At 46.3% G+C, this 17,345-nt stretch overlaps 1 protein-coding gene across 7 annotated transcripts in view; it reads left to right on the forward strand.

Moving 5' to 3' along the window:
* The window catches only part of MSLN (mesothelin), a 55,013-nt gene that overhangs the window by 25,826 nt on the left and 11,842 nt on the right, over positions 1–17,345 (forward strand). For 2 of the 7 annotated variants that reach the window (XM_052773001.1, XM_052773002.1), the window contains 11 exons: positions 6,691–7,352; positions 7,677–7,762; positions 11,593–11,633; positions 12,234–12,255; positions 12,367–12,394; positions 13,246–13,330; positions 14,379–14,540; positions 14,976–15,178; positions 15,616–15,707; positions 16,405–16,535; positions 17,161–17,282. In XM_052773001.1, the coding sequence (XP_052628961.1) occupies positions 7,720–7,762; positions 11,593–11,633; positions 12,234–12,255; positions 12,367–12,394; positions 13,246–13,330; positions 14,379–14,540; positions 14,976–15,178; positions 15,616–15,707; positions 16,405–16,535; positions 17,161–17,282 (929 nt within the window). In that variant the 5' untranslated portion in view covers positions 6,691–7,352; positions 7,677–7,719. Of the gene's footprint in view, positions 1–3,633; positions 3,831–5,111; positions 5,624–6,008; positions 7,353–7,676; positions 7,763–11,592; positions 11,634–12,233; positions 12,256–12,366; positions 12,395–13,245; positions 13,331–14,378; positions 14,541–14,975; positions 15,179–15,615; positions 15,708–16,404; positions 16,536–17,160; positions 17,283–17,345 lie in introns of those variants that run through there. The other 5 variants (XM_052773000.1, XM_052772999.1, XM_052773003.1 and 2 more) reach the window with 5 other exon arrangements.

The raw sequence follows: 17,345 nt of genomic DNA on the forward strand, positions 1-17,345 counted from the left end.
TCCTGTCAATTTGAAACTATACTTGCATTGATAATAAATCTGAGGGTATGATTTTTGCTCAGTCGCTTTCTGAACCAATGGCTGCTTCTGGTATCTGCCACTCCTTGAGACAGAGCTGTGCAATTTAATTGCCTGTGTGGAGAGTCAGCTCCTTTTCTAGTCTGAACTATCCCTCTGGTCCTGTGAATCCATTGGTTTGCAGAGAAAGGTGGCTGTGCAGCTGAAATGGGCCAAAATGCTCCGTTCTGCAAACATCACAGTTGCGTATTCATGCTAAAGCTCTCTTCTTACTGACACTGACCACAGCAGTATGTTCAAGAAGAAAACCTTATTTGTAGGTCACCTGCAAGATGAGGCTTTCAAAAAATGCATCTTCTGCCTTAACCCAGTATCTTTCAGGCTGCCAACCCATAACATTGCTCCAGGAAAGTGGTTGTAAGACTGATCCACTCTTAAGCCAGGAGATATTCTGATGAATGCCTGGAGAGCCGTCCTGACTTTCTCTTCTGTGATTCTGCAGGTAGGCGACAGCGGTTTTGGTCCAGAGCAGCAGGTGCAAGGGCAGGACTGCTGTGCAGAGGAAGCAGTGGGCCATGGGGCGCAGTGCTAGTTGGTTCACTGCCACTGAAATCACAGTTCTCTCATGTGGGCTTTTTTTTTAGCAGTGTTTCCTTGTTTGCATTTTTGGAGAGATAAGAAGGGGAGAGGTTTCACACAGACTTGTTTCAGTTACTGAGGAGTCTTCCTTTGTGTGCCAAGTCCCTGTAAGCCTGAGATCTGTACAGGGAGGTCAAAAGGAAGAGCTAAGTGCAAGTGATGACTGTATCATAACACCATTTTTGTGGGCTTGGAGCTGTTTATACCTTAGACCACAGGCTTTGTATTGCTTCTGTCTTTATCCCCTTCTGTCAGCAATAGGCACAACCCTTTGTAGGGGCTCACGCAGCTCACTTGACTCTAGCAGCAAGCCTGCCTGTTTCTTGCCCCACCAAAGAGAAGGGGTTTGCTCTAGGCTGAGACTTGACCTTCATGTCTCTCCCTTTCCTTCTGGTTCTCTGTCCAGTCTGCTTTGGAGATCCTTCTAAAAGGTGCTGTTGTGTCGATCACCTTCTGACCTGTGGTCCAAATGTAATTCAAGCAAAGGGTTGGACGCTGCAGCTGTGTCATGTTGTGGTCCTCCAGGGAGGAGGGGTATTTTGGTGTGATTTTGTTCTGTAACTTCTTTTGTCGGTATCTACATAGGAACTTCATTCTTAGATGCACTCACGTAATGAAGGGATCTAGTGTGATGGACATGGATACAAAGAATGAATTTAGTTTCCCTTTTAGAGCTGTATGTCTCCAGATCCTCTTTTTATACCTGTATCATGTTGTCCCAGCAGGCCCCTGACAGATTTCTTCATGAGACAACTAATGAAGAGACAGAAAAATAACTTCAAGTTTTTGAAAGATACCTTCTTACTTCCAGTAGCCTCCTTTGCCTTTCTGTTCAGTTATGACAGTTTGGTTTTCTTTGCTAGGTGCTATGTGTTTGCTTTCAGCCTTCAGTATGCCTTTATATAGTTTTCACAGCACCTGCAATGTTTTAGTCTTTTAACTGTCCCTTTTGTTTTCTCTTCAGCAAGCTTTCTTATTTTGTGCTCTGTTGTTCCTGTTTAAACATCTCCTTCTGATTCTGGGTCATGCACTGTGTTTAGGGTTAGTGAAAAGCAGTGCACTGGTGGGACTGACTGGACCCAGTGAGTCACGATGGCCCTTGCAAGGTTACAGAGGAGCTTGGCTGTGGTCTGACTTACGCAAGTAAAAGCCTGAGCCCCATCCTGTAAGGGTGCTCTCCTGAGCTAATGGGAGACCTGACTTTCCTGGGAAAGCACAAAGCCCCTTTTGTTCTGGATGAAAACCACAGGGAAGTACAGTGACTTTGGGCTAAGCAGGGCGTGTGGTGTGTGTGGTGGAGAAGGGATCTGGAAGGATTTATTGTCTGTTGCCACACCTGGCTTAACATGGCAGGAACACCTTGGCAATCAGTTGTACAATTTAGTGTTACTGAAGAACACTTGAGCCATACTTGATGCTACACATGCACAGTCAGGTTGGATGAGAAGTCACTGACTCATTTTCCCGTGGTACAAACCACATCTCAGACCTGTCCCGCTCCTGCCCACCTACTGCAGATTTCATTGCCTCCCCTCCTGCCCTAGCCTCTTGGTGTGTGCATTAGAGATTGTGATGCAGAATTGGGCTTCATTCCCCACTTGCTATCACTGGGAAATTCATGTATTTGAGAAGGGGGGGAGGTGACATGAAGGCATTGGATTTTTTTTCAGTTTAGTGAAGAGGAAACTTGCGGAGAGGGAGGAGTGTGAGAGGGAGGGGAGGCAGAGAGAGGTCTCCTGTGTAATTGTGTTGAGTTAGTGTCCTGGTTTCAGCTAGGATAGAGTTAATTGTCTTCCTAGTAGCTGGTATAGTGATATGTTTTTGAGTTAGGTATGAGAAGAATGTTGATAACATGCTGATGTTTTCAGTTGTTGCTAAGTGATGTTTAGTCCAAAGTCAAGGATTTTTCAGCTTCTGATGCCCAGCCAACAAGAAGACTGGAGGGGCACAAGAAGTTGGGAGGGGGGACAGCCAGGGCAGCTGACCCAAACTGGCCAACGGGTTATTCCATACCATGTGAGGTCATGTCCAGTATATAAACTGGGGGGAGTGGGGGTGGGGGGATCGCTGCTCGGGAACTAACTGGTGTCGGTCGGCAGGTGGTGAGCAATTGCATTGTGCATCACTTGTGTATTCCAATCCTTTTATTATTACTACTGTCACTTTATTAGTGTTATCATTATCATTATTAGTTTCTTCTTTTCTGTTCTATTAGACCGTTCTTATCTCAACCCACGAGTTTTACTTCTTTTCCTGATTTTCTCCCCCATCCCACTGGGTGGAGGGGGGAAGTGAGTGAGCAGCTGCGTGGTGCTTAGTTGCTGGCTGGGGTTAAACCACAACAGTTAGAAGTGATTGTTATTACAGGCCAGCTCTAAAATCCCCCTCACAGGCCTATGCAAGGGCAGGCTGGCTACACCTCTGTCAGCCTAGGTATATACAATTGCACCATGGTGTGAGGGGTGGACTGGGCAGTCTCCGAGACCCCTGTTCTTCTCGGATAAGAGAAGATCTCTAGTTGTCTCCCACTGAGAGCAAGTTTTACTAGCATTCTCGTTACATGCTTTGTGTTCCCATTTGACTGCAGCCGAGAAGCCTGATGCTGCAAAATTAGAAAAGTTCATAAAGGGTGGGGAGAGCAGTGCTTAGGAAGGCAACATGGTGCAGGTGAGACTAATGACAGGGAGCGCTTTGCTTCTGGGGAGGTAGTAGCTGAGAGTGTGCTAGGCTCTGTCCCCTGAAAGACTCATCTGCCCAGGTGTGGGCTGCAAATATCTCATTCTTGCTTAGTCACAGTTGCCACCTGGATCACTGCATGCTGCAAAGGATATTCAGATAATAGGAATAAAGCTCCTAGACCACATCCCTTCTGGTTAGCGTGAAGGTTATTGCTGAATTATGGGCATAAAACCTGCTTTTCCAGAGTTGTGTCAATTTGTGTCAAGACTGACATTCTCCTCTCTTGCCATCCATCAGGGTGATCTTACCCTCCTCTGAAAACTGCACTGACATGCTAAGGAGTGCTGAGCCTCCTGTGGTAACGTGGCTGTGTCCCTGGCCTGGGACAGGATGGGATCTGGAAAGTGCAGGAAAACCTGCAACAGGCCAAATTGCTGTTCCCAGCTTTCAGTGCTACAAAGTGGTGAAACTGGATGTGGCATCTCATCGAAAAGGTAAAAATCTAGCTGGAGGCCTGTTTTAGGGAGCTGTAACTCTCACTTGGCTTACTTGAGCAGATGCAATACCACAAATCAGCTCCAGCCTTATTCTATGTAATTAATTGGGAAGAGTGGCTGGAAAGCTGCCTGGCAGAAAAAGACCTGGGGGTGCTGGTTGACAGCTGGTTGAATATGAGCCAGCAGTGTGCCCAGGTGACCAAGAAGGCCAACGGCATCCTGGCCTGTATCAGAAACAGTGTGGCCAGCAGGAACAGGGAGGTGATTGTTCCCCTGTACTCAGCACTGGTGAGGCCGCACCTCGAGTGCTGTGTTCAGTTTTGGGCCCCTCACTACAGGAAGGACATGGAGGTGCTGGAGCATGTTCAGAGAAGGGCAACCAAGCTGGTGAGGGGCCTGGAGCATGAGTCTTATGAGGAGTGGCTGAGGGAACTGGGGTTGTTTAGTCTGGAGAAAAGGAGGCTGAGGGGAGACCTTATCGCTCTCTACAACTACCTGAAAGGAGGTTATAGTGAGGTGGGTGCTGGTCTCTTCTGTCAGGTGGCTGGAGATAGGACGAGAGGAAATGGCCTTAAGTTGCAGCAGGGGAGGTTTAGATTGGATATTAGGAAAAATTTCTTTACTGAAAGGGTTGTCAGGCATTGGAACAGGCTGCCCAGGGAAGTGGTTGAGTCACCATGCCTGGAGGTATTCAAAAAGCGCGTAGACAAGGCACTTCAGGACATGGTTTAGTGGGCATGGTTGACGGTTGGACTCTGTGATCTTGAAGGTCTTTTCCAACCTAAATGATTCTATGATTATTAGAGCTTTGCTTTGCTATGAAGTGTGCAAAAATGTGTTAGCAGCTCACCTATTGCTGTGTTGAAATCATTGCCTGTCTTCCCATCTTTGAGCTCCCCTGTCTGTCTTCATCTCCTCAACTGTACGGTCTTTGAATTAAAGACCTTCTTGTAGGTACCACACCTAGCACTCTTGGATCCGTGCTCATGGCTCATAGCTGGTAAAGGATGAACACAAATGGCAGGTACTGGATGCTTCTGCTCAGCCACCCTGAGGACAGACCTAAGAAAAGTACCGATCTGTTTACAGATGAAAGTTCCTCCTTGCCTTTGTGAGCTCTGGTTTCTCTCCCCATAATGGGGGTGCTCTGCACACTCTTTAGGTATGCATGACTTCCTGGCTGACACAAACAGAAAATCCTGACACTCTGCTTGCCCTGTCCCCTGGTTTCCTCATCCATGGCTGAGGCTCAGTGTTGTTTTCTCTGCTTTTCAAATCTCTCCTGTTCTTGCGTTTCACCTCCTGATGTCCTGGGGAAGAGCTGTAGGTCTGGCTGCAGATGGCAAACCCCTGCTGTGCCACACGCTCTTTGTTGCTTTCTTGGTTGACTCTTATATGGACCCGCAATTTGTCCAGCAGCATGTGCAGGGCTCCCCAGCAACAACTTATGTGACCGTCTGTCCTGGACAGTCTGCATGCAATGTCAAATTTCCAAAAGGTGCAAGATGCTGAAAGCTTTGGTATTTGAAACCTGATTGAAGGATCCCCATCCATCTCAAGGACACCTAATTTGGATATCCTGGAGAAGAGGCTTCTTGCTTTGAACTAGGAGTCTGTGAATCTATTTACAAAATTATGCATTTCAAGTTTATATAGATTTGGGTACCTTAGGATAGGTCTTGATGAGAGCCAGTTTCACATCGGGCATCCTATGCACTTCTGAGTCAGACAAACTACATTTATGAATCGACGTTGCACTAGTTCCAAAATCGGTGATAAACTTAAGTGAGGTAAGAAAACTGGGAGTGTGGAGAGAGCTGGGGTTTGGGTTACGTGGTGGTGGTGTGAGTCAACACTGGCTATTCTCGGTGTTGCCACAAACACATGAGTTATAGGTGGGCATGCTGGGGCAAGCCTAAGCCTAGGACGTAACGGATTTATGGAAAAACTTGTCTTGAAAAGTATTAAAGTGACGAAACAAAGATTTTTCAAATCTGAAGATGCAAAATTACTCTGCTGCATCCCGAGAAATTGAGAGAGTTACTGTGGGTACTTTCTTAGGGATTTGGGGGATCAGATCCAAGAGTCAGTGAAAAGAAGCCTGAAATGGTAGAATATAATTTAATATCCATTCCTTGTTAGAATCTGCAGCAGGTGTCATTTTTATTCTTGCAGATTATGCTTGCCAAGTTTTTCTTGCTGAAGTGCTTACAGACTGACAGTTAGCTTGAGGAGAACACAAGTTCAGTCAAAATCAGGACATCCCCCTGACTGCTGATGCAGAGGTCTGGGGAGATCATGGGGAACAGCACCATGTGTGATTCAGCTGAAGGAACAGGTTTGTCACCCATTCCTCAGCTCCTGCAGCATGCAGTTACTGCATAAAGACCCCTTAAAACTAAATGTGATCTCTTCAATAAGAGCGTTGTTTAGTTATTAAAATAGAGCAGCCTGCAGGAATTGGAAAGCCAATAAAGTTATGTCCTAGGATCTTTGCAGCAAGGAAATAAATGAAAGTTTGTTGAGGGAAAGGCCACTTCTGGTGATAGGGAGACAGGGATCTCTAGGATTACAATTCTGCAGCCATCGGATAATAACATTCCTGCTCAGTGGTCTCGTTGCTGTCATGCTTGTGAGTGCTAATGAGTTGCTACAGTGGGTGCTGATGCAAGAGCCCATATGGCACTTGGGTGCACATGCTGGGCACCTTGGCATGAGGCCAGCGTGCCATGAGCACCCCTGAGCACCTCAGCAAGGAAAGATTCTTCAAGGAAATAAGACAGATGGCCATGCTATGGGATTTGCCTGCACCAGTCCTAGCCTTATCCTACTGCAGGGCTGCATTTTTTGATTTCAGCTATCCTGATTCATCTGCCCTGAGCAGAGAGCTCTGTGTTTCAGTTGATTGACCTTGCTGAGCCTGGAGCAGAGTTCCCAGTTCAACATACCTGTGATCTGAAAATGACCTGGCTGGCCAGCAGAGGAGCTGCCATATATTTCTCTTTGGGGTTTCCCAGGTGGAGACGACTGAGGTAAGCAGAAATTTTAAGAAAAGGGCCAAACATTTCAAGCTCCACTGAAGCAAAATTTCCTGATGACAGACATTTCTTTAGTAACTGGAGGAAGGTGGTCCTAGAGTAGCTCAGTTCTAGGAGCACAGCTTTATTTTTGTTGCATCCTGTAAATGCCAAACACATCCTGTGCAGGGCAGGGAGGGAATGCACCTATTCACTGCTCTCATCCTACTCACTCCAGGCAGCCTCGCTTCAGGCTCAGTGTTTCCTACTGTATCCTAGGAATGACAAGCATTAACAAATAACACACGTTTATTTGTACTGCTAAACATTTGTGTTCTCAAGCACTTGTAGGTGTGTCCAGTGCTCCAAATCCATCCTGTAATTTCAGATGTAGTTTTGAGAAGCCAGAGACACACCCTGGTTTGCTCAGTGAAAAGCAGCCCTCTACAATTGATTGATCGTAGCCCTGCACACTAAGCGCCCAGTGACTAGCGACTTGGAGGTAAGCGCCACAATTAACCCTCCGAGCAGGGTTGTGCACCTCTTAGCCTCCTCTGCCAGAGGGGAGCCTGACTTCAGGGCATCGATAGCGATGAATCTAGCTTAACTAACTCTGAATTCTCTGCATGCAACTCCGTGCTTTCCCAGGCATAGTGGACCCTCAATAGTTTTTTGCGTGCTTTGGGTCTAGTTTCAGATAGGTTTTGTGAAGGGTATTGGCATGTGTAAGTTTGCTTGCAAGGCAGTCACCTTTTAATTTTCCTACTCTGAGTTTGGCTTTGCAGTTAAGTATTATTCATGTTTGATTTTTCTTGGCTGAAATAAGGTGATTCCTTGCACGTGTGGGCACTCTGAAGACCTTTGCCGAAATGTCGCCTTCACTCCCAGGGCTGGGCTTCCTCCTTTTGGCTGGTGAGTATTACTGTGAGGGTGACGGGTGTCCCGGGAAGATTTTCCATACCAGCAGCTGTAGTTGAGATAATCCTCAAAAGGGGAAATTGTGCTGAAAAACCATTGAACATTACTTTGGTGGTTGCTCTAAATCCCCAGCCTTTAGTGATGCTTGTTTATTATTGTATCTGTGAGCCAAAATATCTTAGTTTTTGTAATAAACAGGGTGGAAAGACAGAATTGGAATTCGTTCTCCTCCTGTTGTTGCAGAGCTGTCTGCTCACTGCTTCTTTTGTTGGAGTATCCAGGTGTCTCTGGGAAAGCACTTAAGAAGTAATCTTAGCTGAATCTGCCTCTGTATTCCCCACTTTCCCTCCATCTGTTTTTTTGGTAGTAAGGGATTCCAGAGCAGGATCTTTGTTTCTTCCAGAAAGTGTCAGCACTTTATTCTTCCTTCCTCATGAGAGTTGATCTCATGTTTTCAGTGAATGTTGATGACAATAAAACATGAACTTGTAACATTATGAACGAGCTAATGAGCCACCAGCTGAGGAACAGCTACATCAGGGGACCATCGTTTTCTATGCAATATGCTTAGTTACCAGTACTAAAGGAAGGAAACCAAATAAACAGATAACTTTTTAAATTTTCTTTATTTCTTTAATTAAGCAGTTGTTGCTGTTCAGAACTGACCAATGTATTATGGACACCCTGATGAAAATGTGATTTTTCCAGTTTTCTATTAACATCCTGTACAAGGAGGGATGTCTCTGTCCAGCAGAAGTACACAGGTTGCTTGTAAAAGTTAATGACTCTTAATGCAATTGCTTTTAAGTCTGGCAGGTCAGTGATTTTGGTGGTGTGTTCTCATGTTGGCCACTGGCTTAGTGTGCAGCCATGGGAAATCATTCCATTTCTTTGGGCCATGCTTGCCCCATCCATCTACCCATCTTCTTCTGTAAATGCCCTAGGTAACTGGAGATGGAGGAAAGGCAGACTATCAGAAATGTGTTGAGCTTGTAGAGAATTTGCATCCAACAGCTTGCATGCACTGCCCTTTTGGGGATGGATCAAAGAGAGAAGAAAGAATACACAAGTTTCTGAGAGTCCATAAACAGGTTTCTGAAAGGGAAGGACAGGAGATCTAAGTGTAGTGGTGCCACACTCAATGTGAACAGCCTTGTTGTAAAGAATCAGTGGGGAGATGGGGCAGTGCTCAGCAACCTCGTGGCACAGAAGTGCTCTCATGGAGAAGGAGGGACTGTGGAGAGCAGTTGAACTGTGAACAGCACAGCATAGGCGGGTGAAGGGGACAGCCTCTTCCATTGTGGAAGGCTTCACCACAGCCTGGTGTGCCTGTGCACTAATAAAGCATGGGAGTGATAGGAATGTTTAGAAGGGTATTGCTCCCAGAGTGGTGCACACATATCTTAGGTGGCTCATGACATGAGCTGAGTCCGTAGCCTTTGTTGTGATGTTGTGAGATGAAGGATTTATTGTCATACAATGAGGATTTTTGTGATAGTAGGTTGGGGTCCTCTCTGATCTTGGAGAGCGAGTAGCCACCCTTCCTCTTCCTCCTTCTCCCTGCGTGGGTGTTTCTGAACACTGCTCTTTCGAGTCAATGGGACGATTTGCATGCTTAAAGTTAAACATATGCATAAGAGCTTTGACGAAAGCACTGCATTTGCCCAGCTATGGGTATGTTTCCTTTGCCTGTTACTTAGTGACAGTTCTCTGTTAATTGAATGATTAAAAAAGGTGTAGCAGCTAGTAATCAAAAAAGCTGTTATACTAATTAGGGACTCATGCATCCCTACAAGCTATTTTATAGTCCCCTTCCTAATGCAGGTCATTGGGCTCGTGAACACATCCACATCCAGGAAAGCTGCTGCCTTCCTCTTCCTCCTCTTCTTCCCCTTCACAGTTCAGTGATAAGGGTCTCCCATCGTGTTGATTTCTGTGCCCAAATATCACTGTGCGTTTGACTGACACTGCCCTGGGCCAGCTTAGCCCAGTCCCTTAGCCATATAGTGTGGAGGAACCACAGGAGATTGCTTCTGTGTTTTGGTTTTGGGGCTCAGCTCCTCCACATTCCCCCATGAGTCACTTCTGACCAAATATTTGTAGATAACACCAATCCTGACATGCTTCCCCCAGGCGTGTATGAAGGCTGGGAGTTAGTGATGCTTTAGGGCCATGGAGCAAGTGTGATGAACCTGAGCTCTGCCACACCTCCATGTGTTTGCTGGGGACTACTCAGCTGGCCCTGGGCTAGCTGGTCTGTGGGTCCAGGAGATGAGGCATGGGTGGGGATGATCTCTGTAGCCACTTCAGCCTCCTCTCAGCTGTAGTGCCTGATCCAAAGTCACTAAAGCTGGTGCTGTTCTCCCTGCTGAGAGCTAATGGCCAAACTTTCAGCCCTGAGTTACGCCTTGAACAAATGAACAAGGCTTGCAGAGAAGCGGCGGTACTCTGGGCTTGCTGTGGTCTGCCACGCACCAAGCTGGGTCAAAGGATGTAGCTAAAGACGTGGGAGGAGAATGGTGCAAACTGGCCATGCTGTGTGGCATGGTGGTAGGCAAGTGCGGTGAGGGGTGGATGTGGCAGAGAGCTCTGCAGGGCCCTGGTGCCTCACTGTGGGCTGAGATCGGGCACAGCTGCCCCAGGAGATGGGTGAAGGTGACAGTGCTGACCAACTGAGTCCCGAGTGTGCCCTTAGAGAAACACACTGACAAAACCAACTGTGCAGTGATTCAGTGCTAGCAAATTGTGACAGCCTGCCAGCATAACTTCAGAAGCCTCTAACCATTGCCTTCTCCCTCTCCCTGCATCTCATTTCATGTAGTGTTTGTTGCATTGACTTGTTCTGTCCTGTCAGAAACCAGGGGGAAGTCTCTACCTTCCCCTTTTTTCTGTACACAGAGAATGCTGAGCTTGGCAGGCTCCTAATCTGAAGTAAATAATACTAATGCTGGGGAGATTTGAGTTTGGTTGTTACTGGTTTCCTAAGCTTGCATTTCACCACTTTTCCAGCTTCATGGCATTGGGAGGGGAGATGTAAGCTGGCATCAGGAACAACGTAAAAGTTGGGAAACAAGGAACAGATAAGTGGAGGGCTTGTACAGACCGGCCAAGAGCTAGCAGTGACAGGTTGACTTCTTTCAGTAAATCCCTGTCAACTGCTAGGGCAGGACTGGCATGAGGGCTGTCATACACTGGCATTACCTGTGTTCTGTGCAGTTCGGCAGCATAGAGTGATTTTAATCCAGTTGAGGACTTAGCAGGAAAAGTGTATGAAATACAACACAGGCTTGGCTACAGTTGACATGTTGATGCAGATGCTGTAAGAAACAAGTAGAAGCTGCAAAGCTAAAAGCAACCTGGAAGTATAAGCATGGCGAGCCTGGCATCCCAGGCTGATTGCTGACCATGGGCTGGCCATGGTGCACAAGGGATACTGGGGAATGAAGTCTTGGAGAGAAGGACTGTCCTCAGAGTGTTGTTTCTGCCCTTTCCCTGCCTTTTCCTCTTTGGGGACAGAGGTGCATGCAATCCCTCACGTCATCTAAGACACCACATTTCTGTCTTCTGCCGGACTGTCTCAGGGTGGATAGAGGAGTACCTCATGTCTGCTTACCCAGTCAACTGTCACAAAGTCAAAGAGAACACAGCAGAAAGGTCTGATAGAAATGATTCTGTGAAATACTGTGTCAGGAATGAGGAATAAAATAATGTAGTGAGATGAGTGATGGTGATGTTCTGGTTCCATTAAGCCAGACAGGGGCTGGACTGTGGGAATGAGCTTTGTCCTGGATTTGCTGCTAAAATCACGGCACATTGTCTTCCAGGTTGGCAGGTAGCTGCTGCAACTTCTCCTGGGACATATCTGGTAAGGCAAACTCACGTGTTTAAAATATGGGTCATCCATGTCTTTACTTGCAAAGCGTGTGTGGGTTGGTGGTCAGTGTGGGCCCCTTCCCGATAGCAGTGCATTGATGGGAATCAATTGCTACAAGCCAGATCCAGTGCATTGAGCATGGAGGTGGATGGTAAGTGCCCTTCCCCTTCCTGTCTCCCAAGGCGTCAGGGGAGTGGGGATGGCTTCTCCAGGTCTTTGCAGGGCTTCAGTGAAAGCACATCACCAGACAGTTCAATGAAGGTGGCACCCATCAACCACACTCAAATCATCAGGACAACAGTCCATCCCATTGGCTCTCACGCATGAGTGATGGGAGGATTTGCATAACCCTGAACTTTCCAGCTGTTTGAAGTACAGGGCCAGTACTGATACGAATTTTACAGATGGCAACTACCTAGCATGGCAAGATGGGAGCTGTGGATCTGGGCACTTATGTGTTTTCAGGCCAGATCCAAGTACCAATGGTTGCGGCTAACATGCTTGTCTGTGTGCAATGATCACAAATAATGTTGTGCTACCATTGTAACTGCATGATAAGATTATCTCTTTTCTCTCTTTCTCCTGGTGCAGTGCTCCAGCTCCCCTGTCAATGGTGAGTTTCTGACCAAGTAATCTCCATAAGGAAGATTCAGACTTGGTTCTGTATAAATATTCTTATCACGGTTTATTTATCTTTGTGTGTCTCTCTTTTTTTGGGAATCAGAACCTGCTGTGTGTGCTTCAGTGAAAAGGTATGTGAACCATCAGCAAATTATCTTGGCAGCTTTTTCCTTGGGAGTGGTACTGGTTTGTTGGGGATTTCACTTCGTGTAGCAGGAAGCCTCTGAAACCAGGTGTAGCATCTTTTCCCCACAAAGTCCCAGGGTTGCCTGTGGGCAGGGAGAGCTCTAGTTGTGCTCATTGAAACAGTGAAGGGAGAATGCCTTCCTGGGGCTCTGTGTCTGTGCAGGACAAAGAAAGGCAGGGCAAGTCCCTGGTGTGTCAGCCAGCCTGATGCAGTGGGGATTTACTGCTCCAAGAACCTTGGCATTGGTGCTGAGCTTAGCTTGGCTAGTGGTGGGGGCCTAAGACTCAAGCAGGTCTGCCTCAAGCCTTTGTTGAACTTGATTTCTGCCTAAGGGTCAACAATTTGCAAGTACCCTCTCCTTGCTCCCGAATGGTGCTGGCAAATAATTCTCATTGTCCATGTTGTTTGTTTGTTCTTCTGTATTTGTTGTGTGGGCTGTGCCTAGTTGTTATGGCTGCCTGGCATTGCTTCTGCTCCTTAATGGGTAGGCTGGACCCTATACATGAGAGTAGCTAATAGCTGTCCCTGCTGCAGATGAACAAAACTTCAATGAACAAAAGCATGTGGTCAAGGACATTCAAGTGCCTTTCACTGACTGCCTGGACTCAGGGCTCGGGCAGCGGTGCTCCATGCCTGTGTTTGCAGACATATTGCTGGTGGAGTGCCAGCTCCCAGCCAGTTCTGCCCCCAGCTCCCAGCCAGTTCTGCCCCCAGCTCCCAGCCAGTTCTGCCCTCAGCTGCTGCAGGTCTGGGGCAGCCAGCATGGAGGTGATGTCTTTGCTTTTTTCCCACCAGTGTCAGCCAAGAGATGCTTCTTGAGATAGCCCGTGGCCAAGCCTCCCCCTGCAGCCTCACTTTTGGTCAATATGCCTGTGCACAGGTAATGGTAGTCCCCTTCTTTTCATGGACTAGTGTGTTTTGTTTTCCTTGACAGTAGTGTCATTTCTATCTTAAAAGCTGTCCCACTGTCAGCTGTGAATGGACTGGCCAAAGCCTTGTGCACGCTTGGGGTCTGGGTTGTCAAGGTTTCCCTCACAAGACTGAGAGATGGGACGGGGTCAAACACACAGGGACACAGGGACCATCCAGAGCACTGAGCTGTGGCCGTGTCACCTTCCCAGGCAACGTGTGCTCTGTGTCATGAGGCTCAGGAGTGGCTACACCTCCATGGAGGCCTTTCTGGGGCTGTCTGTGGAAGTGGGGGATGCTGTCTTTTCCAAAACTCTCAAGTGAGAAGGTGGGACAAAGGAGATTTCCAAAACAAATTGGCTCTTAGAAACTGGCATCATAGCGTTGAAACAAATCTCTGCATGAGAGTAACCCTGGTCCATCGGGGTAAGCCACAATAAAAAGTGGTTGCAGTGTGAAAAATGTCACCTGGAATATTTCAGGTTTACTTCCTTTCCTGCTGTTGTCATTATCTCTAAGTTGCTGTGCTGCCAGTAATTGCAATTGAATTGACAATGATTTGTATTTTCCCATAAATGTTTCTAACAAAAAGATGTCATTTCTTCAAATATTTATTGGTGGGGTTTTTGTTTGGGTTTTTTCACTGAACAATGTTTCTGGAATGAGAAAGTTCCCTATGGAAGTTTCCACTTTGATCAAATGGCCTTTTTTTTTTCTTTTTTTGGTGGGAAACATTTTGAATAAAGTTTTTTAAAGCGACCCTTTGCTTGGGGGGAGCACAGATTAGGTAACAGAAGGATCCAGCATTTGGAACTGGGTAAGTTTAGAGTTGCTTCAGGTCAGTGTAAGTTGGACTTTGTTCTGACTCTTCTGACAACAGGTTTCATCACCTTACAGTACTGAATACTCATATGTAGGTAAGCTAGTAAAGCAGACCTGAAGGAGGTTGCATACTGCAGCATCTCTAAATATGACACACCTTTTATTATCTCTATATGGATTTCCCTTTTCTTTTTCAGAGTGCTTGGCTCCAGGACCTTCAGGATAATTTCCTCATATCCTTATATTCTTGCCTTACCTCTAAACCTGCCAGTGCTATGGATCCAGAATACTCCGTCCTGTTCTTTTCCAAATATGATGCCAAGAAGCTTGTAGCTGCTCTGACTATGTTCAGCCAGCGGGTGGGTCTCACATATTCAACTATTTGTTCACCTGTAACATTAATGCCAGTTGAAGGCTTTAATTAACATTACCTTATTTTTTACCTTAACATTACTTTATTTTAAAAAGGGCACCATTCCGATCTCCACCAACATAGCAGAGTTCTGTGCTGTTAAAAATAGCTGGGAAGACAAAAATAACCATGAGTTCATGTAGGTTAGCTCTTGCTAATTGCAGTGGCAACACAGACCTGGGGTTCCAATGTGAATTACAGGCTGACTGTACTTGAGTTGCATAAATATTGCTGCGGTGGAAGAGTTGCTATCCAGAGAGGGGATTATTGTTAGGGGTGATTCTGTTCATAATGTTCACATTCACATGGATTTATGTTCATGTTTGTTTAGAAGTCCATATTCACTTGAATTCATGTGTTTCTTCTTGTCTCTTGCCTTCAGTTTTCTCATGTGCCTCTTTCTCTCGAGTGGAACATGATCTTCATTAATGGCCTCTGGGAGAAGATGTTGCAAGTACCTGATATTGACAGCCCACCCGTTTTGTCTCAGTGGGTCCATGAGGGGCTTCAGCCATTCCTGGTCGAGCCCAAGGTCTTTGCGTGCCTCCATGCCAAAAACGTGTTGTGCGAGATGTTTCAGATGATGTAAGTGCTGAACACAAACATTGTTTCAGTCCCGTGGTGCTGAGATAGGAAAGGGGCCCTTACTCCAGCCTCCCAAAACAAGGGGCTAAACCCTGTAAGCACTGTGAACTGATGGAGACCCAGGCAGGGTTTCTGAGAAGTGCTCTCCAAGGCTTTGTAACACACCTCCTGACCCTGTAACTGGTCCTCTGCATCAGTCCATGTGCGTGTAATGACCCTGATAGCACTGCGTTTCCAAAGCAGTATTGCAGGGTTGGCAGTGCAGCCCCCAGATGATTGTGGGGGCTGTTGTGAAGGAAAGTCACATTGGCAGCTTTGAAAAGGGATGTGATTGGTAACATCAGTCTTCAAGTAACAGCTGTTTCTGTGAGAATCCAACCCTGCCAGGTTTGACTTCATCTGTGTTTGGGATGTCTGCCTTTCTTATCTATCTTTAGAGTCACTGCCCTGAATGGCATATATTCTGACCTTCCAGTGGAGGAACAGAGGAATCTTTATGCTGGGATCAAATACTATCTCATCCAGGATGGTAAATGACTTGATTTTCTTTAAGAAATAACAGAATGCTTTAAGCCACTGATGTATGCTACAATATCAGCTGCAATCTGTTACAGGGCTGAGGCTTCACAGATTTTTTTGTGAATTTATATTGTCTGTTCAATGGAAATAGGCTGGGAATATGACAGTGATAAGTGGTATCAGGAATCATTTCCCTGCCTGAAGGCTGCTTTAATCCAGGATTTTTATGAATCAGCACAGTCAGTCCTATGCTGATGTACATCCTGTGCAAATGGCACTTACTGCTTTTGTTGTGAAAGAACGGTGCAGAGTTTGGTTCTGAGCGCTAAAGAATTCATCTCAGAAATTAGCTTAGAAAGGGGACCCAGGTAAGACATTCCTCTGTCTTCAGGCAGTAGCTTGCATGCAAAAATTTAATGTCCTGCAAAAAGTTTTTGGCAGATTTGAGGGGAGGAAGAAAGAGACTGGTGATTAAATATTTTGAGGGCTGTGAAAGAATGAGGCATCTGTCCTGTCCCATGTGCATTTGTAATCTGAATGCACAAACGTGGATTTGAGCATATGTGATCAGAGGCACTTAGGGAGCTCTCTGCTGACTGAGTTCTCCGATAGACTGAAGTCTGTTCTGCTTTCAAAAATCTGCAATCTCCACTGATTTTCTGATACAGTGCAAGTCTGTAGTTTTATGGTGTCTGCCTGTTTTGCAGGATCAAACCAGAAATGTTACAGTGCAGCTGTTCCAGGTCTTAATTCCACTGCTTGGTTTGAAAATTATCTTGGATCCTTTTTGGAGCATGCTACTGTTGGAGACCTGCAGCTCTTTGGTGATGAACCAACAGTAAGTGCAGGCTCATCACGGTGATGAAGGACCTGCAGTGTGCAAAATACTGTGTGCCTGGGAGGTTGTCTTCCTGCCCTGAGCAAAATTCATGGAGATGCTGCTAGCAGGAACATTTCTCTTGTTTACTTATGATGCACAGTCCCTTCAGTTCTTATTTCCCATTCCCCCCCATCATGATTTCTTGTGGTAAGAGGCACTTGCTCAGAAGTTGGTTTCACATAGGTAATTCTGCAGAAAGCAAACTGGAGTCAATAAGAGGAGTAAACCCGAATTTTAATTCAGGACTGGACCGATGTCTGGGCCTGCTTTAGTGAATGACTGTACCAGGCCTGCATATGTGAGTGGTGCTGTAGGGACAGGGCCATGTCCTTTAGCAGCTCTCCCACCTTTGTGCCTTACAGCAGTCATAGAGAGGCTTACATGCCCTCGGAGTGCAAAGATAAATAAAACAAGGTCCCATTGTATTACCTGAAAACAAAAAATAAATTTCCTCACAACTTTAAAGTCAGGTGAAAAAACCCTTATTGCTTGATGTGAGGTTTGTTCAAACTGTCCCAAGTGACTGCCAGGATTAAAGTATCCATCTAAATTTTTTTTTTTTTCCCCACGTCAACACCCTCAGCTTCAAAAATTTGCCAGGGATCCAGTCAATATACAGATGATCAGCAACCTCACCTTGCTCCGGGAGACAGCTGTGTACTATACCTCGCTTCTGACCTCTGGGCCTGGTTTCTCCTTTTCAAGGTACGGGACCTGACCTGACTTCCTACCTGACTTATGGTTTAGCATGGTACTGTGACTTAGCAA

The sequence above is a fragment of the Harpia harpyja genome, chromosome 21, assembly GCF_026419915.1.
Source record: "Harpia harpyja isolate bHarHar1 chromosome 21, bHarHar1 primary haplotype, whole genome shotgun sequence".
NCBI lineage: Eukaryota > Metazoa > Chordata > Aves > Accipitriformes > Accipitridae > Harpia > Harpia harpyja.